This window comes from Alligator sinensis, unplaced genomic scaffold, assembly GCF_000455745.1.
Source record: "Alligator sinensis unplaced genomic scaffold, ASM45574v1 scaffold409_1, whole genome shotgun sequence".
Lineage (NCBI taxonomy): Eukaryota > Metazoa > Chordata > Crocodylia > Alligatoridae > Alligator > Alligator sinensis.
Window position 1 is genome coordinate 650,816 of NW_005842284.1, and position 25,905 is coordinate 676,720.

Here is a 25,905-nt window from a genome sequence, read left to right on the forward strand (position 1 = left end):
TGGTCCCCTCCCCCGCCCCCTGCTTACCAGCTCCAAGTCTGTCTCCAGCTCCAGCAGGCGGGGACTGCCCAAATCATCAAAGCTCTCCGAATCTTTTCTGAATCGATTCAGAGAGCTATTGATTTGGACCTTTTTATTGGTCCCGATTTAATTCGGATTTGGAGATTGGGCCACCAAATCAGGCCAAATTTCCTCTTAATTGAATCAGCACCCAAAGCTTCACACGACCCTAATGGCTACCCCAAATATGAAGTTGGTTCAATAAAACATATCATCTTAAGAACTCCTTACCTCTCCCAAAATGTACACAACACTCCCTGAGGCCAGAATTGTACACGTGACACAATACTAACTCAAGTGGTACTACTGCGTCCTGTGTCTTATGTACTATGCTCCCGTTAATACAGTCCAAAATTGCATTTGCATGTTGAGTCTGTGTTCCACCAACTCCCCATATCTTTCTTAGTAATGCTATTGTGTCATCATTAATCCTTCATTCTCTATTTGAGCCAAGGCCTTACACTTGCGTTGGCTGGAGCTCATTCTTTTGTCTAGGGCAGTGGTTCTCAACCTTTTTAGACTCAAGATATCCAGGGTGTGAACCATGTTTGCACACTTAACAGGGCTAACATTGCATGGTACCCTTGAAAGGATCTTGAGGCACCCCAGGGTGCCATAGCACCCTGGTTGAGTATCACTTGCCTAAGTGTTCAGTTCTCCAATCTGTCAAGATCCTTTTAAATTCTACTCCAATCCCACAAAGTGCTTTCAAGCCCTCCCAGTTTTGAGTCATCTACAAAACAGATTAACAGGTTCTCCATTTTTCATAACCAAGGCTTTAATAAAACTGTTAAATATCACTGGACCCAGAAAAACCTTCTGTGAAATCTCAACTTAAAACCTCTTGCCATTCTACCATTGATGCATTTATAGTCTATTTTTGGTTATTCAGCTGATTATGTACTGTTCTAGCAATAATTCCACCTATCCCACATTTCTCTAGTTTACTTAACAGAATGTCACTTGGGGCTGTATAAAAAAACATGCTGAAGTCCAGCTATATTATGTTGACTGCAGTCCCCTTTGTTCATTAAGCCAGTTATCCTGTAAAAGAAGGAAATCAAACTGTTTTGGCATGATTTGTTCATAACAAATCCATGTTGACTACCAGCCCTTCCCTTCCTTCTCGAGGTGCTTCCAAACTGGTTGTTTTATTATTTGCTCCAGTAACTCCTTGCATATCAAAATGAGGTCTTCCAGTCTATAATTCCCTGCATACTCCTTATTCCCCTTTTTAGGCTAGGGACAGGCATTACACATAAGCCAGTTTAAGTGATCAGAAACTGATTTAAATCTGTAACAGAACAGATGTTCGGTGCACAGAAACCAGTTTGAAAATGGCTGAAACCAGTTTGAGATAAACCTGGCTGAATGTTGTATCACACTTAACTGATTTGGCTTCAACAAGTTTATGCCATGTCTGTCCCAGACCCCTTGCTGGTTTAAGTTAAATCAGAGTCCCACAGCATCCTGGCATGCTTTCTGGGCTGGGCTGGGCGGAGCTCTCTGCTCCACAGCAGAGCCCCACCCCTCCCCCCATCTGCTCCCTGGGCAGAGCTCTGGCAGAGACTTGCAGGCACATCAGGGTCTACTGACTTCCCCGTACCCCCCTCTTCCCACCCCCTCACCACTCGCTGCTTAAGCAGGGATCCCTTCCTCCTCTCTGCCACAGCACAGACCATAGCCAGCATGTGGTATGCTAGCTAATGCTGTGCAAGGCTCTGGCAGAGACTGCAGACACAACAGGGTCTGCCTGGCTTCCCCCTGCCCTACCCTCCCTCGCTGCTCAAGCAGGAAATCCCCCCCTCCCATCTCCCACAGCACAGACCCCAGCCCCACAGACATTACGCATGTGCTATGCTAGCTAATGTCAAGAGGTGTCTCTGTGTGCATCTCTCCCCAATTTCACTAGGGCAGGCAGACAGAACAGTGACTGCTTAAGGCTGTTTGGAGCTAATCAACAGGTCAGGCGGTAAGCCATTTAAAAAGTTTGAAGTAATGGAGAGAGACCATTGTTTTGTTAATCCGGTGATAAAGATTGTTATCACTATCAGCCCCCAGCTGGCTTGCTTGCCTGTCAGTTTACTGCAGACAGTATGACGAAGCAGGGAGGGAGACTGAAAAGCTTTGTATCATCAACAGATGGATGCACTGGTCCCCACCCCCCACCCACTTGCCTCAGAGTGCTAGCCTGGGGCTGGGGGCTGGCAACACTCCCGCCCCTTGAGCAGCCAGCAGGGAAAAGCCTGCTACCATGCAAGCAGACCTCCCTAATGAGAGAGTCCTACTGGGGCCTGGCCACTCCCTTCAGCTCAGTTCCCTGCAGAAGGGAAGGGAGGGCTGCTCTAGTGCCCCCTGTCTTCTAGCCTGAGCCACTGCAGGCATGTGCCTGAATTTCCTCAGTCCAGAGAGAATGTCTGTCCAGTTTCAAATTTAACCAGGTTAGACTAATCTGCAAAGAGTGAATCAATTTAGGCTCAATCTTTTTGAATGTCTGTCCCTAACCTTAAAGCAGAAATAACATAAGCAACTTGCCTGAGGCAACTTAGTTAATCTGTTTCAAAGCTGAGCTTAAAACTCAGGTGCATCTGGTTCTGCAGATAGACTAACATACCACGATGCTTTTTTCCCCACTAAGGAAAGTTATTTAGTTATTGTGTTGTTTAGTAATTAAAAAAAGACCCACAGCCAGTCAGCATTTTTAATTGCTTAATCAGTCAATTCAGAGGCCAATTAGTGAATAGAGAACTATTTTTGGTCTCACAAATGATAAAGGTCTCTAGTCTGTGCTTAGCCACCAAAGGGTATAATTACTCTCTCCTTCTCCTTCTCCCTCACATTCACACACATGCACACTTTGTAATGCAATAAAAAACATGAAAATAAAATGAAGCCAATTTAGGAACAGAAAGCTTGAAGTAGCAGGAAGGCCATGACCTCGATGGAAATGGTAGACAGAATATAGAATTTACAGGTCTAACATATGTACACCGTATGCTATTGGGGCATTGCCTCTCTATGATTTGGAGAAAACTCCCAGAATATTTCTTAAAGGAAACTCGAGCTACTGACTGGCCACAAGAGGGGTGATTCAGATGTTCACAGATCAGCAAGAAACCCAAAGGATATTGACTGCAATATAAAAAAAACAACCCTTCTTTGTTACCTGAATGTGAAGAGGGTTCCCATGTCCAACATAGATAGCAGCTCTGCTTTTGACTTGGGGAAGGAGAGGCGGTACCGAAGGGTCTCAAAAGCAGGTACAATCAGAGCTTTCTTGGTATTGGCCAAGTCTAGCTGGATGACAGACTTCCTGGCAGAGAAGAGCAATGAATACAAGTAGGAGAATTTTACATTGGACAAATCACCAAACTTTGCAAAGTAAAGAACAAAGAGATGGCAGGTCAAGTGGAGAATTCTACCAGGATACACAGCTTTTTTCTCATCTCATTTAACCAGTCAGTTTAAGAACAAATACAGCAATACACTTCTACAAGTTTTTACATTCAAGGTGTTTGACTGGTCAATGCTTGCTGACTGTTCAGTGATATATAGGTTTATCTGAATAATCATTTTGACCAGGTCCAATTTCTTGTTCCCTTTTAGAGAATATTAAGGGTGAGTTAAAGACCTAGCTCTTTGATCTATATTTTACTACAGATTAAGGAAACAGCTAAAAAGAATTTTCCATTCAGACAAACTCTATTCTGTAGTAAAGTCTAGCTGGGAGCTTAGCTTTGGGTTTTACATTATCTAAGGTTTGAAAGTGCTTTTTGGGGAATAATTCTTTGTAAGCCTGTCAAAATTTTATCCCCAATTTTAAAGAAAGAGGGTCACTGCTCAAACTCTGTTCTGTACTTTTGTATTATTGCCCTCTACAGGTTCAGTGAGTTATTCCTTCATCCTTATTTTAATGCTCATTTAAAACTCATCCACCATACAGACTGGGGGTTGGGTGTCAGAAAACCCTTATGATACAACTGTGAATCTCTGATCAGGGGGAAGTCCCGGCTTAGAATAACAAACTCAGAATTGAGGTGGTCTGTCAAAATCAGGTGGGGAGCCAGAACTAGAATAACAAGGGATGCTGAAAATCACCAAAAAGGTAAATTACCAGAACTAAATATATTAGTATAAGTTGTAGCGTCAACAATGACTGTGATGGTGTGTAAAGACTCTGTTTCCCATTGTGGAGCCTCTATGTACAACCAGGTACTGCTGTGGCTGCTGCTACTACTACTAAGTACAAAGAGTACAAACAAGTGCTTTTTGTAGAGAAGCTGGGTACAGGTTGCATCCTTCTAGGTCTGTTTGTGTATTCCAGCTGGCAGTCAGTAAAAGCAGAGACTTGATGCGTGTTTACTATACCTGACTGAAAGGGGCCTTCATCCTGCTTGGGACCTTCGGGCACTACATGCAAACAAATAATAACAAAAGCAGAGCAGTCTAACAGAGCAGCTGCCTGCACTATTTCCAGCTCCAGACAGATCTATTTGTACTTTCCTTTCCTAAGAAACTAAAATCCAAAAAAGTCCCTTCCACCCCAAATTTGAATTGTAGTATACTTGCCAGTCAAAACAACTTTGCCTCAAGTTTCCTTTCATTATCTTTATATTTCATATAAAAATCTGCCTCGTTCCCTCTGTCAGATTCAGTTCCCCTTAACAGGATTTACTGTACTGACTTTTATGGTATTGCAATGAGCAATCAAGGACTATGATGACAGGCGACAAACTACCTACAGCCTTATGAGATGAAGGAATTGGGATCACTGTCATCACACCAAAAGGGAACCAACAAACCACTTCTAAGGCTCTAGAATATCTAAAATTTATTTCTGCTGCAATCAGAGAAGAGGAAAGATTTAATAAAATTTGAGTTTTAGGGAATTCAGATTGGTTTTGTATCACAGGATCCCTATAGGCTTGTTGTATAAAAAGAGACTTCTTCATAACTTACATGAAAGTTTTCATTTTTTAAAGAGCCAGTGCCACATTTCAACAAACTTTACACAACTGATGGATTTTATTAGCTTCTCATTATAACTTTTCTGTACTTTTCCCTTTGTTTCCTTCCTCATTGCTAATGTCCATGGTATCTATAGGTAAATAGATGACTCCTCTACAATCAACCTCCTCAACCTGCCAGAACCATTGAGTGACAAAATTCAGTGCTTATACGATTTCTAATGATTCTTCCCCCTGCTTTAACTTGCACCTTCTACTCTCACAGCATCGAAGGCACTAATTAAGTCTATCCGATATCTTAAGACTTCCTGGGCTTGATATACCTTGTTGGTACACAGGTGTGCAAGCTACATTACAATGAGTCGGTACTTCTGTTACACCTCTGGAGTATTCAGAACTGGGAAAGAAAAAGCTCTCCCCCATACCACCTTTTTGTTGCTATTTAGAAATGAAACCTAAAGAACCAATGAGATGATATTATATAAAAGAAGGGTAAAACTGAGTAATTGAGGAGGGTAGTATTCTATTATTGTAGGCCAGTCTGAGCTTTTCTGGATAGGGCAGGATAGAACTCTAATAGTATATGAAAATGATGATGATAATAATGAAAAATGTCTTGACTTAGGGTAGCATGCTGAACTATCACTAGACCTTCAGCTGGCTTCCTCCCTTCACGTCACATGCTCAGCTGTACTGATCAAAATATTTTTTTCGACACTAATTTTCTAGGGTCACTGTTCTAGTTACAGTCTAACCTCTTCATAACATGAAGTAGGCTAGCAGGTTTGTTTTTCTTCTTCCCTGGGCCTATACATAGGTTTTAGTTTGGATTTTCTTTGAGGCCTCCTCCTCCCCCCCGCCCCAAGGAGTCTGAACTTGAAAGATTTCTACAATAGTTGCCACTGAATGTCTGTAATAGAAGGGTAATTATACAGCTGTATATTTGATAACCAACTTTGCAGAGACTTGAATCTATGCACTGCACCTGTAAAGGTTTGTTTTTTTTTCAGATTCAGTACATTAGCACCTATTTTCTATTATGTGTTTATTCCCAAGCTTCAAAAATAAGGATACATGGTTTTGTGAAGAGCTTTCTCTTTGTTAGTGTTGTCCAGGAAACTGTTTCCCAGGCATCTTTCTGTTCAGTCTTTACTGCATGATATGTCATTCAGACATAGCAAAGGTTGGGTTACATTTCTAAACTACTAATCAGACCTAAGAAAAGATGTAAAATTAAATTTTTCATTCCCATTTTTGTGAGGTGTGGAAGAAAAGGGTTTAAATCACAAGAATATCCTCAGAGGTTGAACTAACTCCAAAATGCAGATATAAATCTTTCCTTCTTCACTGGGCACATCTACACATGTATTAATGTGTTGTAATTGCAGTGCATTAAGTTGGTACCTGTAATAATAGATTTTACTTAATGTGCTGTAATCAGCACTACTGTGCAGTAGTGCTGGCACATGTCTTTTACATGACACTAACGTGTGGTAGACTAATTCTGCACATGAGCATGGCTTTCACTGTGATGTGCTAATGCACAGTAGAAATAGTCTACTGTGCCTTTAGCATCTTGTGTAGATACACTCACTGTGTGTTAAAAGCAATAACTAAGAATTTTTCCCCTTGTAAGGTAGAGTGGTCTGAACATCCCTACTTTCAATGAAGAAATTAAGATACAGGAAGGTTAACAGCCTGATCTTAAGTTCTGTTGAATTCAGTAGGAGCCTTCCTGTTGACTCAGATGGCTTTAGATCAGGTCTGAAGTGACTTGTCCAAGATCAATCTATGAGCCAGTGGCAGGGCCAGGATTAGAATGGAAGAGTTCCCAATCTTGTGCTGAGTCCATTAGATTGCTTCCTTTCAGAAAACCAAAACCAAACCCCACCAAAACTAATACTAACAGACCCAACATCTAGAACTAAGAACTACAATGGGAAGCTTTTCTCTCAGAGGTATTACCCCCATTCGTGGCAGCCAAAAATATTTCACATTGCACATGAGATACGAATACAGGGAAATACAATGAGGATATCAACTCTCAGTTTGTGTTTAACGTCTTGCTGGAGGTGCAAAGTACGTTTTAGACAGTCATGTCAGGAGGAAACTTCTACACTAGCTGCAGCAGCAAGCAACTTCAATACTACACTACAGCTGTGGATAGTGTACAGAAAGACTTCGTCAACTGATTTTATGAGGGAAAAACTGTTAGGATGACCCATACACAATACTTGTAGCTACCAAAAGAGGCACCGGGATTTGGGGTAATGACAAGATGATCTGAATGACAACTGATTGAATGCAGCAGGTAACAGAATATTCCACCTCAGCACAAACTAGGAAGGTGTTGTTACTTTCTGAATAGAAAGCATCAGAACAATGTATTTCTTTCTCCTTATATTCTACAGAAGAAGGATGGGGGGAGAAGAGTTTTGAGGGAGATTAAAAATACTGAAATGACCCTATATAAATACCTGTAAAATAGCTTAACTAGTTTAAACACTGTAGCTGTTGGCAAAAATGCATCTAAAGTAAAGATCAAGTGTCAGAGCCTTTCCCATTCTGGGCAAAGTCACTGTACATAAAGTGCTTTTGAAAAGTTATGTTCATGATATCAAATGTCTCCCCTCATTTCCCATTCTTCACCCTATTTTAAAATGTTTCACCTTGTCTCCTCCTCCTCACCATCTATGCTGTAGATGTGCATCTAGAGCATGGATAGATCAATCTGTTACCAACAGAGAAGGATTTCTCCCTTTACAAAGCCATGCCATGAACACCATACATGATTTCTATTTGCTTGCTGCTATTACTGCATGTGCATCTCTAGGGAACAATCTCTGTGATTCAGATATATATCACTAATTAACTATCCACAAGAAGCACTGGTAGGAACTGTCAATGGAGAAGTATGCAGGGACCATCTTTATTTAAAGCAGACTTGCAGCCTGCTGCACAATTTTACTTTAAAATGGTCATCATTTAACAAAAATCATTTACATAAAATGCTCCTTCTGAGAGTGTCATGGGCAATTTTGACCTACTCAAGCAGAAAAGAATTGCAATCAGAGTTCGGGTGATCTGAGGTCTGAAAAAATGCTTGTGGATCATCACATCCTGTCAGCTGTTGCCTTCTGTGTAATTCTTATTTCCTAACGGCTCTGCTAGGTGGGGGCTGTTCAGTTAGTTAAGTGCCACAAATTCACAATTATTTTAACAGCTCAAACCTATTGCTCTCCATCATTCTCCTGTTCCTCCTCTCTTTTGCTCTGTGTGCTGACTCCCTTTATGGTGTCCCAGAGGGGTATGAAAGAATAAGGTGCTTTCCTTTGGAATGTGCAAATTATCACAGCCACAGGGCCATGGTCACAGTTGTGACTGGGACTCAATCTACAGAAAGCATGGGGCATATGAGAAAAGGTTGAAAGACTTGGGAGTATTTTCTCTAGAGACGGGAAGACTGAAGTCTTCAAATATAAAAAAACAAGGTTGTTATAAGGAGGGTAGCAATCAATTGTTCTGTGTCCATAGGGGACAGGATGAAAAGTAATGGGCTTGAACTGCAAGAAGGAAGACTTAGCCATGAGGGTGGTTAAGTAATGGAAATTATCATCTAGAGAGGCAGTGGAATGTCTGTCTTTGTAACTTTTTAAGCGCAAGCTTGACAAATACTTCCCTTGGATGGTTTACACAGGGATGATCTACAGGCCCTCTGGAAGTCCCTCTCTGCCCAATTTTTCTGTGATTCTGTGCATCAATCAACACCAAGGTAAATAAGAGTATGCAATAACAACAGTCCTCTTTGCAAATCCTGGGAAGAGTTGTCTGGGTGTCAGGGGCAGAATTACTTTGTGGATCTCACTCCCCAAGAAGGCACAAAAAGACATGCTTAGGCAAGAAACCGGGGGTCAAACTGATAGCAGACGCCCAAGGGTGCAAGTCCACTGATTTTAATGGAGTAACATATACATGTAACCTCAGTGAATCTGGCCCAATATTTATAGGGCAAACGGAATAAACCTCAGAATACGATTGCAAAGCCATGCACTGATCTCTTCTATGCCAAGTACTTCAATTCACAATAGAAGAGAAGAAATTTGCTGAGTTCCAAACTTAAAGGGAAAGAAGGCATTTCTTCATAAATCCCATACATGGAAATGCGTATTTCTCTAATACTCAAAGTGCCCTGGCCTGGGCAGTTACACTGAATATCTGTGTATAGTCAAATCTTTTGCTGGAACACTTTAAATATCTCAAAAATGAATGAAAGTGAGAATAAGAGTAAAGGGCAAGGAAAATCAACAGGATAAAAGGAAATGAAACCTTTTGGTTTGGCCACAAGGTGTCATCCTTGCACCATGCACTAGACTATGGTGGTCAGCCTCTCCCTGCTGAGGGGAAAGGCCTCAATTAAAGGAGGCTGTGTTAAATGCTCAGGGTCTAGAGTTTCCTCAGCCTACTTTGATCACATTCATTACTGTACAATGCATACTGAGGTTACCCCTCCCAATTTCAGCACAGTAATTATTCTGCCTTGACGGTCTCTTGTCTTATAATTATACATTAAACCTGCTTGGATCATAACCCTATTTTCAAGGTAGAGTGCTGGGTTAACAATATGTCACAGGAAGAACAACTTCAATAACATTTTGCATTTTTCCTCTACCACAGACATACAGAACCATAAATATTAGGGATAGAAAAGACTATAGGTCACCCAGACCATCTCCCTGCTAATGAAGTATGTTGCCATACATTTAATTGTGCTCGATGGAGTTTAATTCACAACTTGCTCCCACCGCTAACCTTCAGAAAGTATTTTGCAGTCTAAATGATGTTACTGTTAGACATGGTTTCCCCTTTTTCTGGCGTTATCATGCTGTTAGTTAACAGCCACTTTTACCGCCCTATAGAACTCCTTTCTTTTGCTTAGTACTGTATTTACATACTTCAAATGCCTTAAGGCTGTTGTTACACCCTACTTATGGCTTGAGGCAATTCCACAGTGGAAGTATATGTGGAAGGGAGAGCCTCATGCTACATTTACTTTTTTTTCCCCAATTATTTGAGCTGGTCTAATAAAATATATCAGATTTACCCAAAGAACCTTGTATACTTACCTGAGGTACTCGTAGAGTCCATACATGGGCAAAAAGTCAATGTCAGACAGGAACATGTATGGTGTGCTGATGTGCTTCATGGCCACATTCCGCAGGAGATTCACAGGGTAGAACTGGCCCTCCTTGTACACGATATGGTACCCAACGTTGCGGCGGCTCATGAGAACCTCTGAACCCTGGGCATAGCGCAAAAACTGTTGGGCCTCTGCATCAGAAAGATAGAGTGCCAGGCTGATTGGGCCCTCCCAGTGTTTGCAGATGGCTTCGAGCATCTGGAGCCTGAAAGAAGAAGAGGGAGAATAAGAAAAGGGTAACTGGCACAGTGGGATATTCTTTCTGCCATGGGTCTTAATGCTTCATGGAAGCCCATACAAGTCGACCTCTGTACTTATGTGATGCCCCTCTTAAATAAATGGGTTTTCTACTGGGATAGGCATCTACACATGCAGATCCACTTACAGAATGAGGACCTTGTGGATCAGGATTGTGCTTAGCTTCTACAGAAGACCCAGGTACCCTGGGGCAATCTGATAAGTAGCTTTATTTGAGCAGTGCATTTAAGGGAAGAAGAACAGCTTCTTCTTTAGGAAATTCCTTAAAAAATGGGAGTGAGCGGAGTGAATTTCTTAGGGTTGGGAAAAATTGCCACTAACCAGGAGAACATATGCTATCTGGGCAACATCATGAAGATGCCACATCAACAGGAATGAGCTTGTGTGTGCGTATGCATGTGCTTGGGTTGAAGGGAGTAACAGTGTTAGGCTACAGCACATAAACAGAAAAGATTTCAGGTAGAAACAACCTTCTGAAACATCACTGGGTATAATATTGAAAGATTTTTCTCCAAGCTGTTATGAAATGACTTTTTTTAAGCAAAATAATTTTTCACAAACTTTTTAAACTCACACACCAGTAATTATATTATTCAGGAAAACGATAACCACAGTTCCTTATGTGTATACCTAAATCAAATCCTGTCTGGTTAAAATCTTAGGAGCAAGTTCTAAAGAAACATATAGAGATTAAAATATATCCCTCAAAATATTGTAGAGTCAGGTTAAAAAGCATATTTAGTTAATATAAAGTGAAATAAGGCTACACAGCACAGTCATGTATTGTATTAGAGATTAGCCAGAATGGACTTGGCAGCATGACTGTCTCCTCTACTTTTCAAATAAACTTTTCTATATTTTCCCCATTAATATTCATACAAGACACAAGGAAAGTTTTCTGCATCATTCTAATCAAAGAAAATAATTTCCCCCCTCCTACGATCTCCTTAAGCTTTGCAGCGGAAAGGAATGATGTGTTCGTACTAGCAAATATAAATTCTGATTTTAACATTAATAGCTTTCTCCTGCAGTTCTTAGTGATCCTAATAACATCCAAAAAGATATTAAACCTTTTTTGTAGATGCGAGATATTACCTTTACTAGCATATACCTGGTGCATTGTTTACTTCTTATCTATTACTGAAACACAGGTTATTATCAATCTGCAACATACAGCTGGATTAGGAAACTGAGATCAATAACAGATCTAAAAGGCATGTGAAAGGCTTTAAGCTACTGACTTTAAAAACAATATATCAAACAGATAGGACAGTTAAGCAATAGAGAAAAACATACTTTGTTCTCCTCCCTCCCTAACCTCCACAGAGTAAGGAACCAACTAATCAGTGGAATCCAATTAATCATCACTCAGATAAAGGGCACCCTTGCTTAAATGGGACAATCGTCAAGGAACAGATGCACAGCAATGTTTTTCAAGGGCTCAAAGCAATGGATAAATGGCATGCATAACTCATTTACAAGGCACACCTGATGATGTCTGTAGGGCTTCTTACAGGAGTTAGATGGGAATTGGTTTTCACTAATATAAATTTCGTACCGTGCAGCTACATACATTTCAGGATATTCCCATTCTACAGTATCTTTCTAATCGCCATGCTTTAGTTCCACAAGTTATTGTGGTTGAGGTGGGAGGATTCCACAGCCTGTGCTACTATGCTGGAGGTTGGATTAAATTAGTGATGTCCAACCCTTTTCCCCTGGCAGGCCAGATTCGCTGTGTCCGGTCTGCTCATTGGCTGGATCCAGCCAGTAGTTCCAATCCAGTGCCCAGGTAGGCACAGCAGACATCATTTGGCTGCATGGAGGGGAGCCAGGAGCAGGCTGGCTCCAACACAACCCCACAGGGGAAAGGAGCTTGACCCAGCCCCACAGGGAGGAAGGAGCCATAGCCCAGCTCAACCTGGCTCTGCAGAGGGAAGAGGCTGAGGCCAGGACCCAACCCAGCTTTGCAGGGAGGGAAGGGGACATGGCTTGGCCCTGATCCAGAAGCAGAGACTAGGGGAGAGAGAGGGAGATGTGGGGGGCATTGCCCAGCCCCACAGGGCAAAGGGACATAAGTTGGTTCTGATCAGCCATGAAGGGATTAGGGCTTGGGGATTTGGCAGAAGGCAGGGTGGCTATGTTAATGGCCACCGCTCCCCCACTGTCAAATTTCTGGACCTGTGGGAAGCCCTGTGGGCTGCTACAATGGCTCTGCAGACCACATTTGGCCCGGGGGCCGAAGGTTAAGTACCCCTGTACTAGATGAACTGAAAATAGTCTCTTTTGCCTTATACTCTATGACAGGGGTTTTCAAACTTTTTAAAGGCGTGTACCCCTTCTGGTGGGTACCCCTTCTGGAGTGTACCCCCTTCGAGACCAGGGAGGAGGGATGCTGACGGTCAGCTGGATGCAAAGCTGGCAGCATGCGGTGGCGCAGGGAAGTGGAGTAGTGAATGGCAGCAGTGGGGGAGCAGCACGCAGTGGCAGCGCAAAGTGGTGACTGGCAGCGGCAGGGGGCAGAGAGCTCACACGTAGTGGTCGCTGTCACCCTTCACCACTCTGCGCTGCCACCATGCCGCTTCCCCATACCACTGCACGCACCCCCTGGGGCCATCCCAAGTACCCCAAGGGTACACATGTCCCCGATTGACAACCTCTGCTCTATGATCATGCCCACTAAACTAGTCAAGGTAAAAGTCTTTTTGTTTTTTTTTTTACAGTGTTTAATTATAAAGCAGTTTGGAGCAGGTAAAACCTCTCCCAGAACAATTTATAGTCTTTAGTTCTTGTTTCTAATCAGGTGTTTGTCATACAGACTTTACTATAATTCTTTTTTTTTTTTTTGTTTCCTTGTTGCCAGCTTTTCTTTTAAGAATGCCTGACTGTCTCACAATTCACTTTTATCCCAGTTTCAAGCAGCAATAAACTCCACTCGTTTCATCTGTGTCTTTTTTTGTCCATATCCTGGGCTTACGTGAGTGCAACTATCCTTGTGACTGCTGAATCCCAAGTAGACAGTGCCTTAAAAAGACTACCTAACCAAGACATTCACCTGAATAATGCTTGAATAAGTAGTGGTGCAATCAAGCAAGGTCCAGAAAGGACCACCACATCAGCATGAACGACAACATTTAACAAGTAAGGAACACCACTGCATGAAATCTCTTTCAGATTTTCCTCCTGTGCATATTATATTTAGCCCCTAAAATGCATCTCTGTCCTTACACAGTAAAGATCCATAAACCTGTCACTGCAATCATGTCAATCTCAGCTGGGACTAGGAATGGAGATGCTGGTAGTTGTTGATGTAGCTTTCGTTTTGTTTATACAAAAGTTTGGAAAGATAATGGAGGCATGTACCACAGTGTATTGCTTATGTACATGTCTTTCTATATGTGAGATGCTATTTAAAAATGTCTCTAACTGCTATAGAGGATGTTAGAAAAACCAGCCTAAAGAAACAAACAAACAAACAGAGTCAGCAATTGAAAGACAGGAGGGAAAACAAAACAGCTAAACACTTACTTGGCAAGATATGATTTATTGATTTCAGCTGAAAGAGAGCATTTTCAACCCAAATCAATAAATCATAAGAACACACCAAAAAGCAGGGGAAATTTTTCCTGCACAGCAATGCAAGGGCTGCCCTTTCCAAGGAAAAATGTGCATCTCTGTCTATCAATAAAAACATGTGCCCCAGTGAAGATCCAGGAAGGAAAACAGATGCTTAGACTTTGCCTCATTGCCTGTGAAGCAGCACTGTGCTGCAGTTCATTCTTTTGAATTAAATTCTGGAGGCAAAACACAACACGTGCAAACACCAACTTTACTAATTTATTGTGGCATTCACTCATGGTCTGTTTTTTGACTCCAAGGCTTGCGAACACTTAAGAAATGTTTCTTAAATTAAAAATCAATAGAACAGGCACTGGCGAACCTGGCAAATCATAACTAAATGAACAGTATGCAGTGCTGAGAAGTGCGCAAAATGCTACAGCTTTCAATCCGAAATCATTTGGTTCCCCTTGGAAAAGCACTGACCTTCCAATGGTGCAATAACATGCACATGCCATGTTTCATGCTGTATGTGCTCCATGTACGCAGCATCAATTACATGTTTATATTAAAGTGGCTCTGTCCCCTTTTTGTAGCACATTTTGATATCGGCAAGCGTGTGGCTTAGTTTAGATTTGCACTAATCAGCTGCAGGAAAATGGAGACTGATTGATCTGAAGTATTAAGAAGGTGGCTGATTTTGGCGTAGATGCTGCCGAAGACTTAACTATTATTTTTTAAGTTTCTGAAAGGGGCAACTAATCACAACTCCTGGAATGAGACACATGTTACCTAGAAATGGTCAAGAAATGAAATTATTGTCCCAAGGGAAATGTCAGTAGTTTGAAATCATTTTCCATTTCAAATGGAAATGGATGAACGTTTCAAACTGGAATTTTTAAACAGAAAACTACTAGTTCTATAGAAATGGCATGACATCTCAAAACAACATGCTCTTGTTTCAAATTGATGTTTCAAAATTAAGGTTTCGTTTCAAAATATCAAATGCAAATAAAAATATTCAATTTTGATTTTCACAAATCATATAATTCAATGAAACAATTTTCCAGAGGAGATGATATCACATTTTCCTACAGGACAATATTGTGCTCACTTTTTTTGTCAGCTCCTGTTCTTTGCCAACATCCATCAAACAATTCTCTTAATTTCTACAGTTATCCGGCATAGTAAATAAATAGTACCCTACCATCCCTCTCTTGCTACAACCCCTGCTATTCCAGCCTTGATCTTCTCACAGGGCTCTGCCAGTTCTCCTCACTACTAGCAGAGATGAACGGGGGAAGCTTGCATTAACCTACCTGTGTTGCTCCTAAATCAAGATAGAGCTAGGGTATTGGTCTCATATTTTAACTGTTATGAAAATACAGTCTTCCTCCTCCTGTTACATGGCATGACTAGAGCTCTGGGAAGCTTCTTGGGGTTTGTAATAGATATTTTTTGTTTCCCACTTCCTTATAAACAAAAGGACTTTCCCTACCTGTCCATTGAGAGCTGAGCCACCAGTGTTACATCAGTGTCCTCTGAGGCATGTTCATACTCATAGTGCAGAAAATACAAATGAGTGCGATGAACAGTGAAGCGTTCTCGACGAAATTCATAGCACATATCATCCTCGTCAAGCTCGGAAAGCTGTTTCTGGAGCTGCAAACAAACAGCAGACAAAACATAGACAGTGCATATTTCCTTTAGAAAACAACAGAGGATGAATTTGGGAGTTCCAGGCTTGACGCAACTAAAGCAGTGGTTGAACTGTTAAAAATATATATTTTTTAAAATTCACTATTTATGCAAAGCAGACTTAAAAGAAAATAAATGTGGACGTTGTCTGTGCTGACATTGTAGCAGCAGCACAACACTGCTCTCAGTTGTAAACAACTGTTGACATCAGTGATAAAACATACAGCTGAAATGTTTCTTTTGGCTACTTCATGGAATAAATACTGGCCCCTTTTCAGATATTACTCTTCAGTCTTTTTTTGAGTAATGCAAAGATGCGCTTTGATTTCAGCTGGCTTTGGACCAGGCCACGAATCCTTCATTCTGCCAAAGTACTGAGCTCTCAAAATAGCTCTTAAAAGAGACTACTTTCAGAAAGACTATGATCCAGCCCTTCCAGTATTTACTCAGCTAAAACTGCCACTGAAGGAAGACAAGGTCAGTTTGACATCTTCTAGGTTTGCTGGAGTTTCATTCAGTCTGCTTTACAAACAGCTATTTAGCTGAGGTTTCTTTACTTCATCTTCCCAAAGCAAGCATATCAAAGTCATCTTTGAATTAAAAATAAAACTCGTGGCAAATGAATGAATGGAATATTTTAATTTGTTTTGCTTTTCTTTCCTCTACAGAGACATTAGGATTCCCTTATCCAAGCTATCAACCAGATGGACACTTTGATGGTTAAAACAACTGCAAAGCATTTCCTATTTCTTCTCAATACCTTACCAGTTTCCTTTTTTTTTTTTTTAAACAAATGACCAGGCTATAAGTTTGCAATTGCACAGCTGCATGGTTATTAGATTACCTTCTGGTTGCAAACTAAAAGGATATAAAGAATTAAGGGTTACAGAATAACATTTTGGGTTAAATGATGGTTTCAACTACTGTGGTGCATCAGGGAGAAAGTGCATTGCACAGGCTCCAACATTCTGACTGTGGAAATCCTAAAGCCATCAGTGGATGCTGGTGAAGAGGGTAGCGAACAACTGCACTTGCTACACCCATTGGAAAGCTGCACACTCCTCTTCCTACTGCACTCCACAAAACATAGGGTGTGGTCATATCTTTGTTCGTGCTCCATTTAGATGTGGCCCTTCTAGACAGTCCTAGAGATTTTCCCTCACATTTCCTAGCTTTAATATCTCGAATGAAGGGGATGAAAAGGACTTCTTTACAGATCCCAATACAGATCCTGCCATAATTTGGTCCCTAATATGGTTACAATCTAGTTAACAAGCCATCTGCTTTAAGACTACGTATATCTTGTAATTACAGGGCAACACATGACTCAGAATGCAATGATATATGACCCAGTGTAGTGAAATGTCTCTCATATTGGGCTCGATCTATATCATGCTGAATATTGTGGCACTGATCCAGCAAAACCCTTAAGCACATGAATTATCCCATTAAAGTCAATGGGACTCCTGATCAGAGCCAAAGCATACAGCTCCACCTGTTATGAGGCTGAAATTCAGAGCCTACAACGACTTGATGCACAAAAGGCCTGTAAAAGTATCTCGTGTTTAGAAATGCTACAAAAACTTGTTAACCAATCATATTTATCTCTGATCTAATATATTCAAGTAACATGTTTTGTTTCTAAAGAGAAATTACTGTTACTGGTACCAACCACACTGGAGTTCTCCAGTGCTAAATTAATGAGCAAAGAAAATGAGTTTCTCAAAGGTTGTTGTGTTAATATCCCATCACAAACATTAATTTTCTTTGACAAGTACCAAGGGCAAAAGCTGGCAAAGAAATGTATGGGAAGGGGGTATAATCTACTGAATATATAATTTGGACACAGAACTGGAAGTCCAGACCAGTGGGGTAAGTAAGTAGCAATTTCTGTGCCATGGGCAGAAATGCCTAAGAGGAGTAGTAGGAGGGGGTTTCTGGAGAATCTTACCAGACCCTGGCTGCTGGCTGTGGCATGGTGTCCCCAACATGGTCACTTCACTATTCTGGTGCCTCCTCTAAAATGGTATCTAGGGCTAGTGCCCCCTAGTTATACTACTGGTTCTGACCATTGGCAAAAATGGCAGCCTATAACTTAACTACAATATGTTAAAATACATTTGGAAGGGGGCTCTGTCTGCTTGGAACTCATACCTACATCTGGAAATTTTAGGACTGCTAGTGTAAGGAGGGACCTAGAAACCTCTACTCGGAGACGATAAGAAGAAGAGAATGCTATGTGACAAATGCCCATCTGCAATGATAAGGAGGAGACAGTCTCGGATAAAGGGGGCTTGAAAACAAAAGAAGAAACAGAGTACTGGGTTAAAGGGCTCATTAAAATACTAAAAATCACACCCCTAGGTGGGGAAAAAGTATGCTAATGAAACACACATGTATGTAAATGAGATACATGGCTAAAACACAGGTATAGAGACATGCTCAGTAAAGAACTTCTTGCGTCACTCACTTATAACCAATCATCAAACAAGCACACTTGCGAAGGCTTGAAAACTCCTGTATAAAAGATGCTTAGAAATAGTGATCTGGTGTGCTTGTTATGTGAAATATTCCGCTCGCACCTTTTATTGCTAGCAATAAACCTTCTTTGTACTTTCACCCCTGGTATCTTTATTGGCTTTTGCATACCGGGCACGATCCCAGACTTGAGCTGGGGCTCAACACTAGCATTACACGTGCCACCAATACCAATACAGCAGAAAAAGATTATAGGGGGAAAATCTCTCTTGTTTTTGGCCCATTCATTTTGTGCATTTGTCATCACTTTGTATATTAGAAGTCTCATTGTTTTGTTGATGGCTCTTGATACCTCTGAAAACAGGGTAGACACACACTTTATAGATTAACTAAATAAGAGATATGTAGAAAGCAAAAGCTTTTGTGGACCCAAGTTCACTTCATCATCTTGATGTCATTCACTTTTTCAGGTGGAGGTTTTACACACACACACACACACACACACACACACACTTCCCCGGGCTCCCCAAGACTTTGTTGGTACAAGTGGCAACAAAATCAAAATTGAAAATGAAGAAGCCACAGGCAAAATTAGCACAGAGCCCTAGATGAGTCTCTGTCCTTTCTTTCCGTATAACTTATGACTCCTGATACTAATATGTCAATGTTTAACAAACTTGGTGCTGTTGCTCTCAAAGCTGTCCAAAGGCCCTTGTAGAAAGTGGGGGACGGGCATGGGAATCCCTAGAAACTTCCCCAACTTTTCACTTCTAACAAGAAATTAAAATTGAGGACATGCAAGGCAATGTGCGCCCCACCTGTCAGTTTAAAACATTTAAACCAAGCCTAAACTCTCAGATGTTATGGGCCAGATTATTTCCCACGTATTAGGGTTTTAAATAAGAGCCAATTCAGCTCTATTTAAGTCTCTGAAAAACTGTCAGAACAAAAGGTGGGTGGATCTTCTTTCTCCTCACTGCTTTCCATGCTTTTTCTTATGGCTAAGGTAAAGGCACACTGTAGAAGTAGACATGGGGCTTCAAGGAGTGAAACAAGATGAAAAAGTACTGGATTCAGATGCCTAAGTCTTACTTAGATGCCTAACACATGGACTAGGACCTGGCCCTAAGAGCTCATGCCTTGTGGTTAAGAAGCTAAATGAGGGTACTAAACACCTGGATCAAAATTCTCAGCCCAGTCACGGTCTTGAGCGTGATCTTAGATTGTGTGCTCTGAATCTCTCTGTTCCTCCATCTTCTGTTGCTAAAATGGGAGCTATGGTTACCTTCTTTTTCCAGAAGGACCTGGACATATCTATCTATTGTGTTAATGATAGTTATCTGGTTTATGTTGAAGAGCATTTCTCTGTCTATTCTTTTATTATCTACATACATATATTTCATGCATACTGCAAGCATGCCCATGTATGCACAAATAAGGGCAATGGATAGAGAATATTAAAGATGCAGAGTTAAATAAACAAAGGCTAGGAAATGGTCAGTCAGAGGTTCATGTACATCATTTTCTAGCACTGCAAGTTAGCTTATATTATATTTAGCTACATGATCACATAGTATTTCTCCAATGATATAGTCTTATCTAGTATATGTGTACTGTGTGTATCCAGTATTTATAAGCTGAAAATGTATAGCCTGGTTTAAAGTTTGCTCCCATGTTATACATCCATGAAAAGAAGGGGTTATAATGAGAATGCTGACAGATCTATGCAAACAGCCACTCACTTAAACACAGTGCACATTCAAAAAGAGGATCCTAATCTCTGCTCCTTTTCATAAAAAAGGTGGCATCTCTATTATGAACACCTCCATTATACTGATAACAATAAGCTTAATATAGCACAGGCACCTTACCCTTAGAGTGACAGCATGTATTTAGTAATGGGACATATCTGGTTAGCATGAGAATCTCTCTCCATTCAAAATCTTCTCTAAGGCTATTTAGCACTGACCATGAGGGAAAAACCATCCCAGGGAAGATTTTTATAGTTTAAAAGCTTAATTCTTTTTACAATCACTAGTATCTGGGAAAATACTGTAGCAAAGGCAGCAAGTGCTTTCATTAGTTCCTGAATGCTAAATGTCTCAGAAATGAAAATGGCAGCAAGTGAAATGAATGTGAGATGAGAGATCCAAAACAAGGAGACAGCTATCTGAAAATTAAATGCATTTGCTAAATTACTTCTCTTAGCAGCCATCTGCGGCATAGGAGCTGACTTCAGCTCAGGGAAAGTGGCCTTTGAGGCATGGCTGGATTGACAGGCACAAACAGCCTGGGCAATAACTTTTAAGCAGCTCACTGAATTGTACCATAATTCCCCATAACTTACCAGATCTAGTTGCCTACAGAAGATATTCCTCTGGGAAGAGGTGGTGCTTGCTCTCCATGCGATAAATGGCACAGCTATGTAATAAATGGCATGTATCAGGCATCTTTCACTGCCAGCCCACACACTGCCCATGAATCCATCTTTCTGAGGCTATTTCTAACATTTCAGATTCCTGAGCAGCTTCAAAGATTTGTCTTGTTTTAACAGACATGCCAGAAAATTTTCCTTTCAAAATCTGTGGGACTGAACTCCAAATGAAGGAATGAACAAACCAATAAATTCTATAGAAATAAAATAGGGGAGTGGGAGGGATGATTTACTACACACCAGCTGCTCCAGGGTAACTGATTGTATGCCTTCTTCTATCCTGTGTTAAGGAGAAGCTAAACCACAATAACTTCACACTGTTTCAGTTAGAGGAAGTCCTGGTTTATTTAGCTTTCACTTATTGCAATATGGGGCAGACACATGAAACAGTTACCATGGAACAGCTGACTTACAGTAAGTCCATCCTGCCTTTTAATCCAGTATAACATTTTCATCTGTCCATACCATAATAGTGATTCCAGATCTATCCATACTCTATTCAGGACTGGTGATATTTAAAAATCAAATATTTCATCACCATTTACACTAGAAATACCTATTGAATCAGACTGTACATGTGCTCTGGGGGTAGAAGGGAAGGTGCTTTAATTAGAGCAGCTCCGAGAACCGCTTTAATTAAAGCACATGGAGTGTTTCATGTATCAGTGCCCTTGCACTTCAAAATGGTGGTGGGGGTGCTTTATCTAAAGCTCATGGAACGAGCTTTAGTTAAAGCGCCCCTGCTGTCATCTTGAAGTGTGGGGAAGCTGCTACACAAGATGTGGAGGCTGGCTGGAGCATGTTATTAGCATGCTCCAGCAGACTCAATTAATTGAGTCTGCTCTGATGCTCTGTAATTACAGAGCATTGGAGCAACCTCCCGACATGTGTACAGACACCCAGAAAGTCCCTGGTTAAAACCCTAGCTGTTAGGCCATCCTTTCTGCAACACATGAACACTTAAGGTTCATTCTGCAAAGGCAGTACAGTTCTTCTGTTGGAAAGAGGAGATAAACTATATCCGCACTTTAGTCCGACATGCTGGTATCACTGACTTCTATGACACTGCACCAGGTCATACCAGCAGTCAATCTCATACATAAATTAGCTGTTGTCTCTAATGTGGCACAAACAAAATAAGTGATGATACAAACACTTACAGGGGCTTGTACATAAAGTAATTCTGGCTTTCCACTGATTGGCAATAAAGACAGTCTAATACTACAACAATTAAATTTTTATTTCTCTCCCACTAGGGGTCAAATTTGGCATTCTGTGAGTGAAGTAGGTCACTGAGCAGCAGTGGCAGGACACATTCTCCTATATAAGCAGTCAGTGTTTCCAGTTGTCATCTTCTTGCACACAGAGACAGGGACCCCTCCCATTCCCAGCCAGAAACACCTTCTATGCAACCTGGTCTACTCTACGTAGTTCTGCTGGTAGAACTTCAAATTCTCACAGCTCCTCTGTAGCAACAAAACCCCTTCTTTCTGCCTGCTGAGTTATGCCACCTATTTGTCTGAAGGAAGGCTTCTGCCATTGCCCAGCAGCTGGCAGAGAGCATGTGCAGATACACCCAATACCTTCTATTAGCTGCTGTGATCCCTTCAGCAGCTGATGCCTTCCCAGGGCACACTTTGTGCCCTGGCAGCACAGCTGCTATGTACAGCCACATGGAGCTGACATGAACGTGCTCTGGTACCACTAGCAATGGATGCCCACTGTGGGGAAGCTTCTGGCGGGAGAGTCCATAAGAACAGACAAAGCCTGCAGGCTCTTGTACTGCATTCCCACCAGAAATGCCTCTTCTTCTATAGCTAGTTTGTGCTTCTGGCAACACTAGCTCCATTCCTGGGAGCACTTGGGCATAGAGGGCACCAGCATTTTTGTCACTGTGCCATCTTATATGAATCACAGCAGATTTGAAAACTCTTTAATCAGCTCTCCCTCTGCAGAAGGGTGAAGGTACTGTCTGGAACCAAGTCAGGATAGGAATATATAGCTATGAATCCACCACGCTGTGATTGCTGCTTATCATGCAGTTTATAATTGCCTCATTGTTACCTTGTGCTCCCCCTCCCGTACAATTGTTTGTTGTAAACCATCTGTTGTCTCTTTTCTCTGACTGTTACCCTTCAGGACAAGAAGCATTTTTTTATTACATGTCTGTACAGTGCCTAATACAATGGGGATAGGGCCTCTAGACATTGCTGCAACACAAGCAATAATTACACATACATAAAAACTACATTAAAAGAACATTATTAAGGTTGCAAAGTCAAACACTCAAAACTTAGGAAATAACAGGATTCAGGTTGTCTGTGCAACCTTCTACGATCCCTTTGTGCATTTGTATGATGATACACGGTCTTTAATTAAATGATTGCATGCCTTCCCCCCCCCCGGACTCATGCCTCATTCAGTACACAGGATAGTTGATGTGCACTGGAAGAGCAGCATGTCAGCGTTTCATTTCTCCTCACTGTTTAACAAGTGGCCTCAGGCCTTATTTACTATGCACAGTTCAACCCTGCTCTGAAGATGGGGTTACTAATTTCCTCATGGACTTCTACATGGCATTCCCTATTATAGCATTTGAAGCCTTCACAAACATTAATTAATCTTTACAATTTCTCTGTGAAATAAAGGGGTAGTATTATTATTCCCAATTTACAGATGAGGAGCTGAGGCACAGTATGCTTAAGACCAAAACTCTCCATTAATTTACAGTGCCCAGTCTGAGATATCTAGGACCTGATTTCTCAGTTTATGTGGCATTATCTACCACTTCATATTTTCAAAGCTCAGCTCCCACTGAGGCTAGGGACAGACAGGCTAGGGACAGACATTCAAAAGGCCTAAGCCTAAATTGATTAAATCTTTGCAGGTTACTCTAACCTGCAAAGCTTGAACCAATTTGGAGGTGGATAGACATTCCCTTTTCATTCCAGAAATGCAGGCACATGCCTGCAGTGTCTCAGGCTAGAAGCTGGGGGGTACTAAAGCAGCTCCCCCTTCCCTTCCATCATGGACAACTGGTGCTCCTCCCCAGCGGCCAGTCAGTGACCAGGGGACGGGGTCCCCCGTGGCTGATTGCGCTGACCAGGAAGCACGAGTGGTGCTCCCGGAAGGGCCAGTGGTGCTTCAGCCGGCACCCCCACTCCCCGGCTGGCACTTGCAGGGGGGGCACCAACGCTCCTGCCTGCCCCCTTGCCCATCGCATAAGCGGGGAGTGCTGCCTGTCACCCGTGCACCCACTATGTGTCGCCACTGACTTCCACAGTGCTGAGCGGGGGGGCGGGAGGAGGGACATGGCAGGACGCTTTGATTAGGGAGTGCTTTAAACACCCACTCTGCCTGCACCATCCCAGGCTTTTCCCTTGCTGGCTGCTCAAGGAGCAGGAGTGTTGCCAGATCCCAGCCCTGGGCTAGCACTCTGAGGCAAAGTGGGTCTGTGCAGTGAATGCATCTGTTGATGATACTGAGCTTTTCAATCTCCCTCTCCCTGCCTGCAAACCTGACAGGGCTGCAAACCAGCAGGGGGGCTGATAAAACCCAGAGTGTTCATCAGTCCATCAGCAAAACAAAAGCCTCTCTCATTAGTTCAAGCTCTTCTTAAACATCTTTTTCCAAGGAGAGACATTACCAGCTGACCTGTTGATTAGCTCCAAAAAGCCCTAAGCGGACACCGTCCTGTCTGCCTTTGTGCTGTCCCAGTAAAATTGGAGATACACACACACAGACACCTCCCAGCATTATGTAGGATACCACTTGCTGGATAGGGTCTGTGGGGATGGGGTCCATGCTGTGGGAGATGGGAGGGAAGGAGGGAGGGGGGAATCCCCACTTGAGCAGTGAGGGGAGCCAGGCAGACCCTGCTGTGCCTGCAGTCTCCTCTGGAGCTCTGGCTAGGGAGGAGAGGGGCAGGGCCAGCCTATTCTCTGGAGCAGAGAGCACAGAGTTTAGCCCAGCCCAGCCCAGGGCTGCAAAGCATCTGGGATGCTGGTGGACTCTGGTTTAATTTGAACTAGGAAGGGGTCCTGGACAGACATTGCATAAACCGGTTTGACCCAAATCACTTAAGTCTGATACTACATTCAACCAGGTTTATCTTAAACCAGTTTCAGCTATTTTGAAACTGGTTTATGTGTACTGAACTTAGGTTCTGTTATGGTTTTAAACCAGTTTCTGATTACTTAAACCAGTTTATGTGTAGTGTCTGTCACTAACCTAACTGTGCGTGTGTGTTCAGCAGTTCTGCAAGTCAGATCGCAGTCTCAAGTCAGACATACAGCAAATGAAGAATACACAATCAGTGACCATGCGTGATGTTCCTGGTTTCAGGAACTAGCCCATTGTTACTTAGGAATTTTTGGTGCCTGTAGACTTGCAGGACACCTGCTCCAATATGCTGTAATTACACATTTTATTACATATATTATTACATAATTCGCAAGATCCAGCAGCCTAGGCATCTCATGTATTCAGTGTCCCTGCACTTTAATATGGTGATGGGGGCACATTAACTAAAGCTCATTGAATGAACTTTAGTTAAAGTGCTCCAGCCGACATTTTGAAGCACAGGATGCTGAATACACAAGACGCTGTGTGCGCTTTAATTAGAGCAGGTCCTGAGAGCTGTTCTAATAAAAGCACCCCCCTTATCCTGGAGCATGTGTAAAGATGCCATTTGTGTGAACAGAGATAGAAAACAATTTCCAGGGAAACATTCAACTGCCTTACCCGAACCGACTGATTTTCTTCCCCTGCAAGTCCATGCCTCATCCACTGCACACTTTCCAGCGTCTGCAATATATGAGGCAGGGGCCATATAAAGAATAGAAAAGTTTTCTATATTGTTTATCCTTATGGTAGGCCCATCCTATGCAGCAAAGGAGAAAAGGGTTTAGTACAAGGGAAAAAAGAAGTTATGTATATGTATTATGAGACAAGAGAAGGTTTAATTCTAGTATTTCTTACCTCTAAGGGCTTGATTTTGCAACCTTCAAAATATTCTTGTAAAATAGTATTTCTCTGTGTTACTTTTCTACATTACCAAAAGAGCAAATAGAAAAACATAGACATTCCTGTATGTGGCATCATACTGAGATTCATGTGGTTTATCAGCAGGGTTGGATCCTTTAGATCAATTGTATAGATCTCTACTACTTGAGCTAACAGAGTAACAGATAGCAGCAGTGTGCAGCAGTTCTTCATCATGTGGACCAGCAGTGAGCCAAAACAACTTGTCTTTC

General features: G+C 41.9%; 1 protein-coding gene across 4 annotated transcripts in view; it reads right to left on the bottom strand.

Annotated features, from left to right (window-relative positions):
* The window catches only part of LARGE1 (LARGE xylosyl- and glucuronyltransferase 1), a 387,820-nt gene that overhangs the window by 26,221 nt on the left and 335,694 nt on the right, over positions 1-25,905 (bottom strand). For all 4 annotated transcript variants that reach the window (XR_003095093.1, XR_003095092.1, XM_025209336.1 and 1 more), the window contains 3 exons: positions 15,539-15,702; positions 10,151-10,429; positions 3,227-3,373 (listed from right to left, as the gene is read on the bottom strand). Coding sequence is in view for 2 of the 4 variants with exons in the window: in XM_025209336.1 (XP_025065121.1) it covers positions 3,227-3,373; positions 10,151-10,429; positions 15,539-15,702 (590 nt within the window). In the remaining 2 variants the exon portion in view is untranslated. The remainder of the gene's footprint in view (positions 1-3,226; positions 3,374-10,150; positions 10,430-15,538; positions 15,703-25,905) is intronic.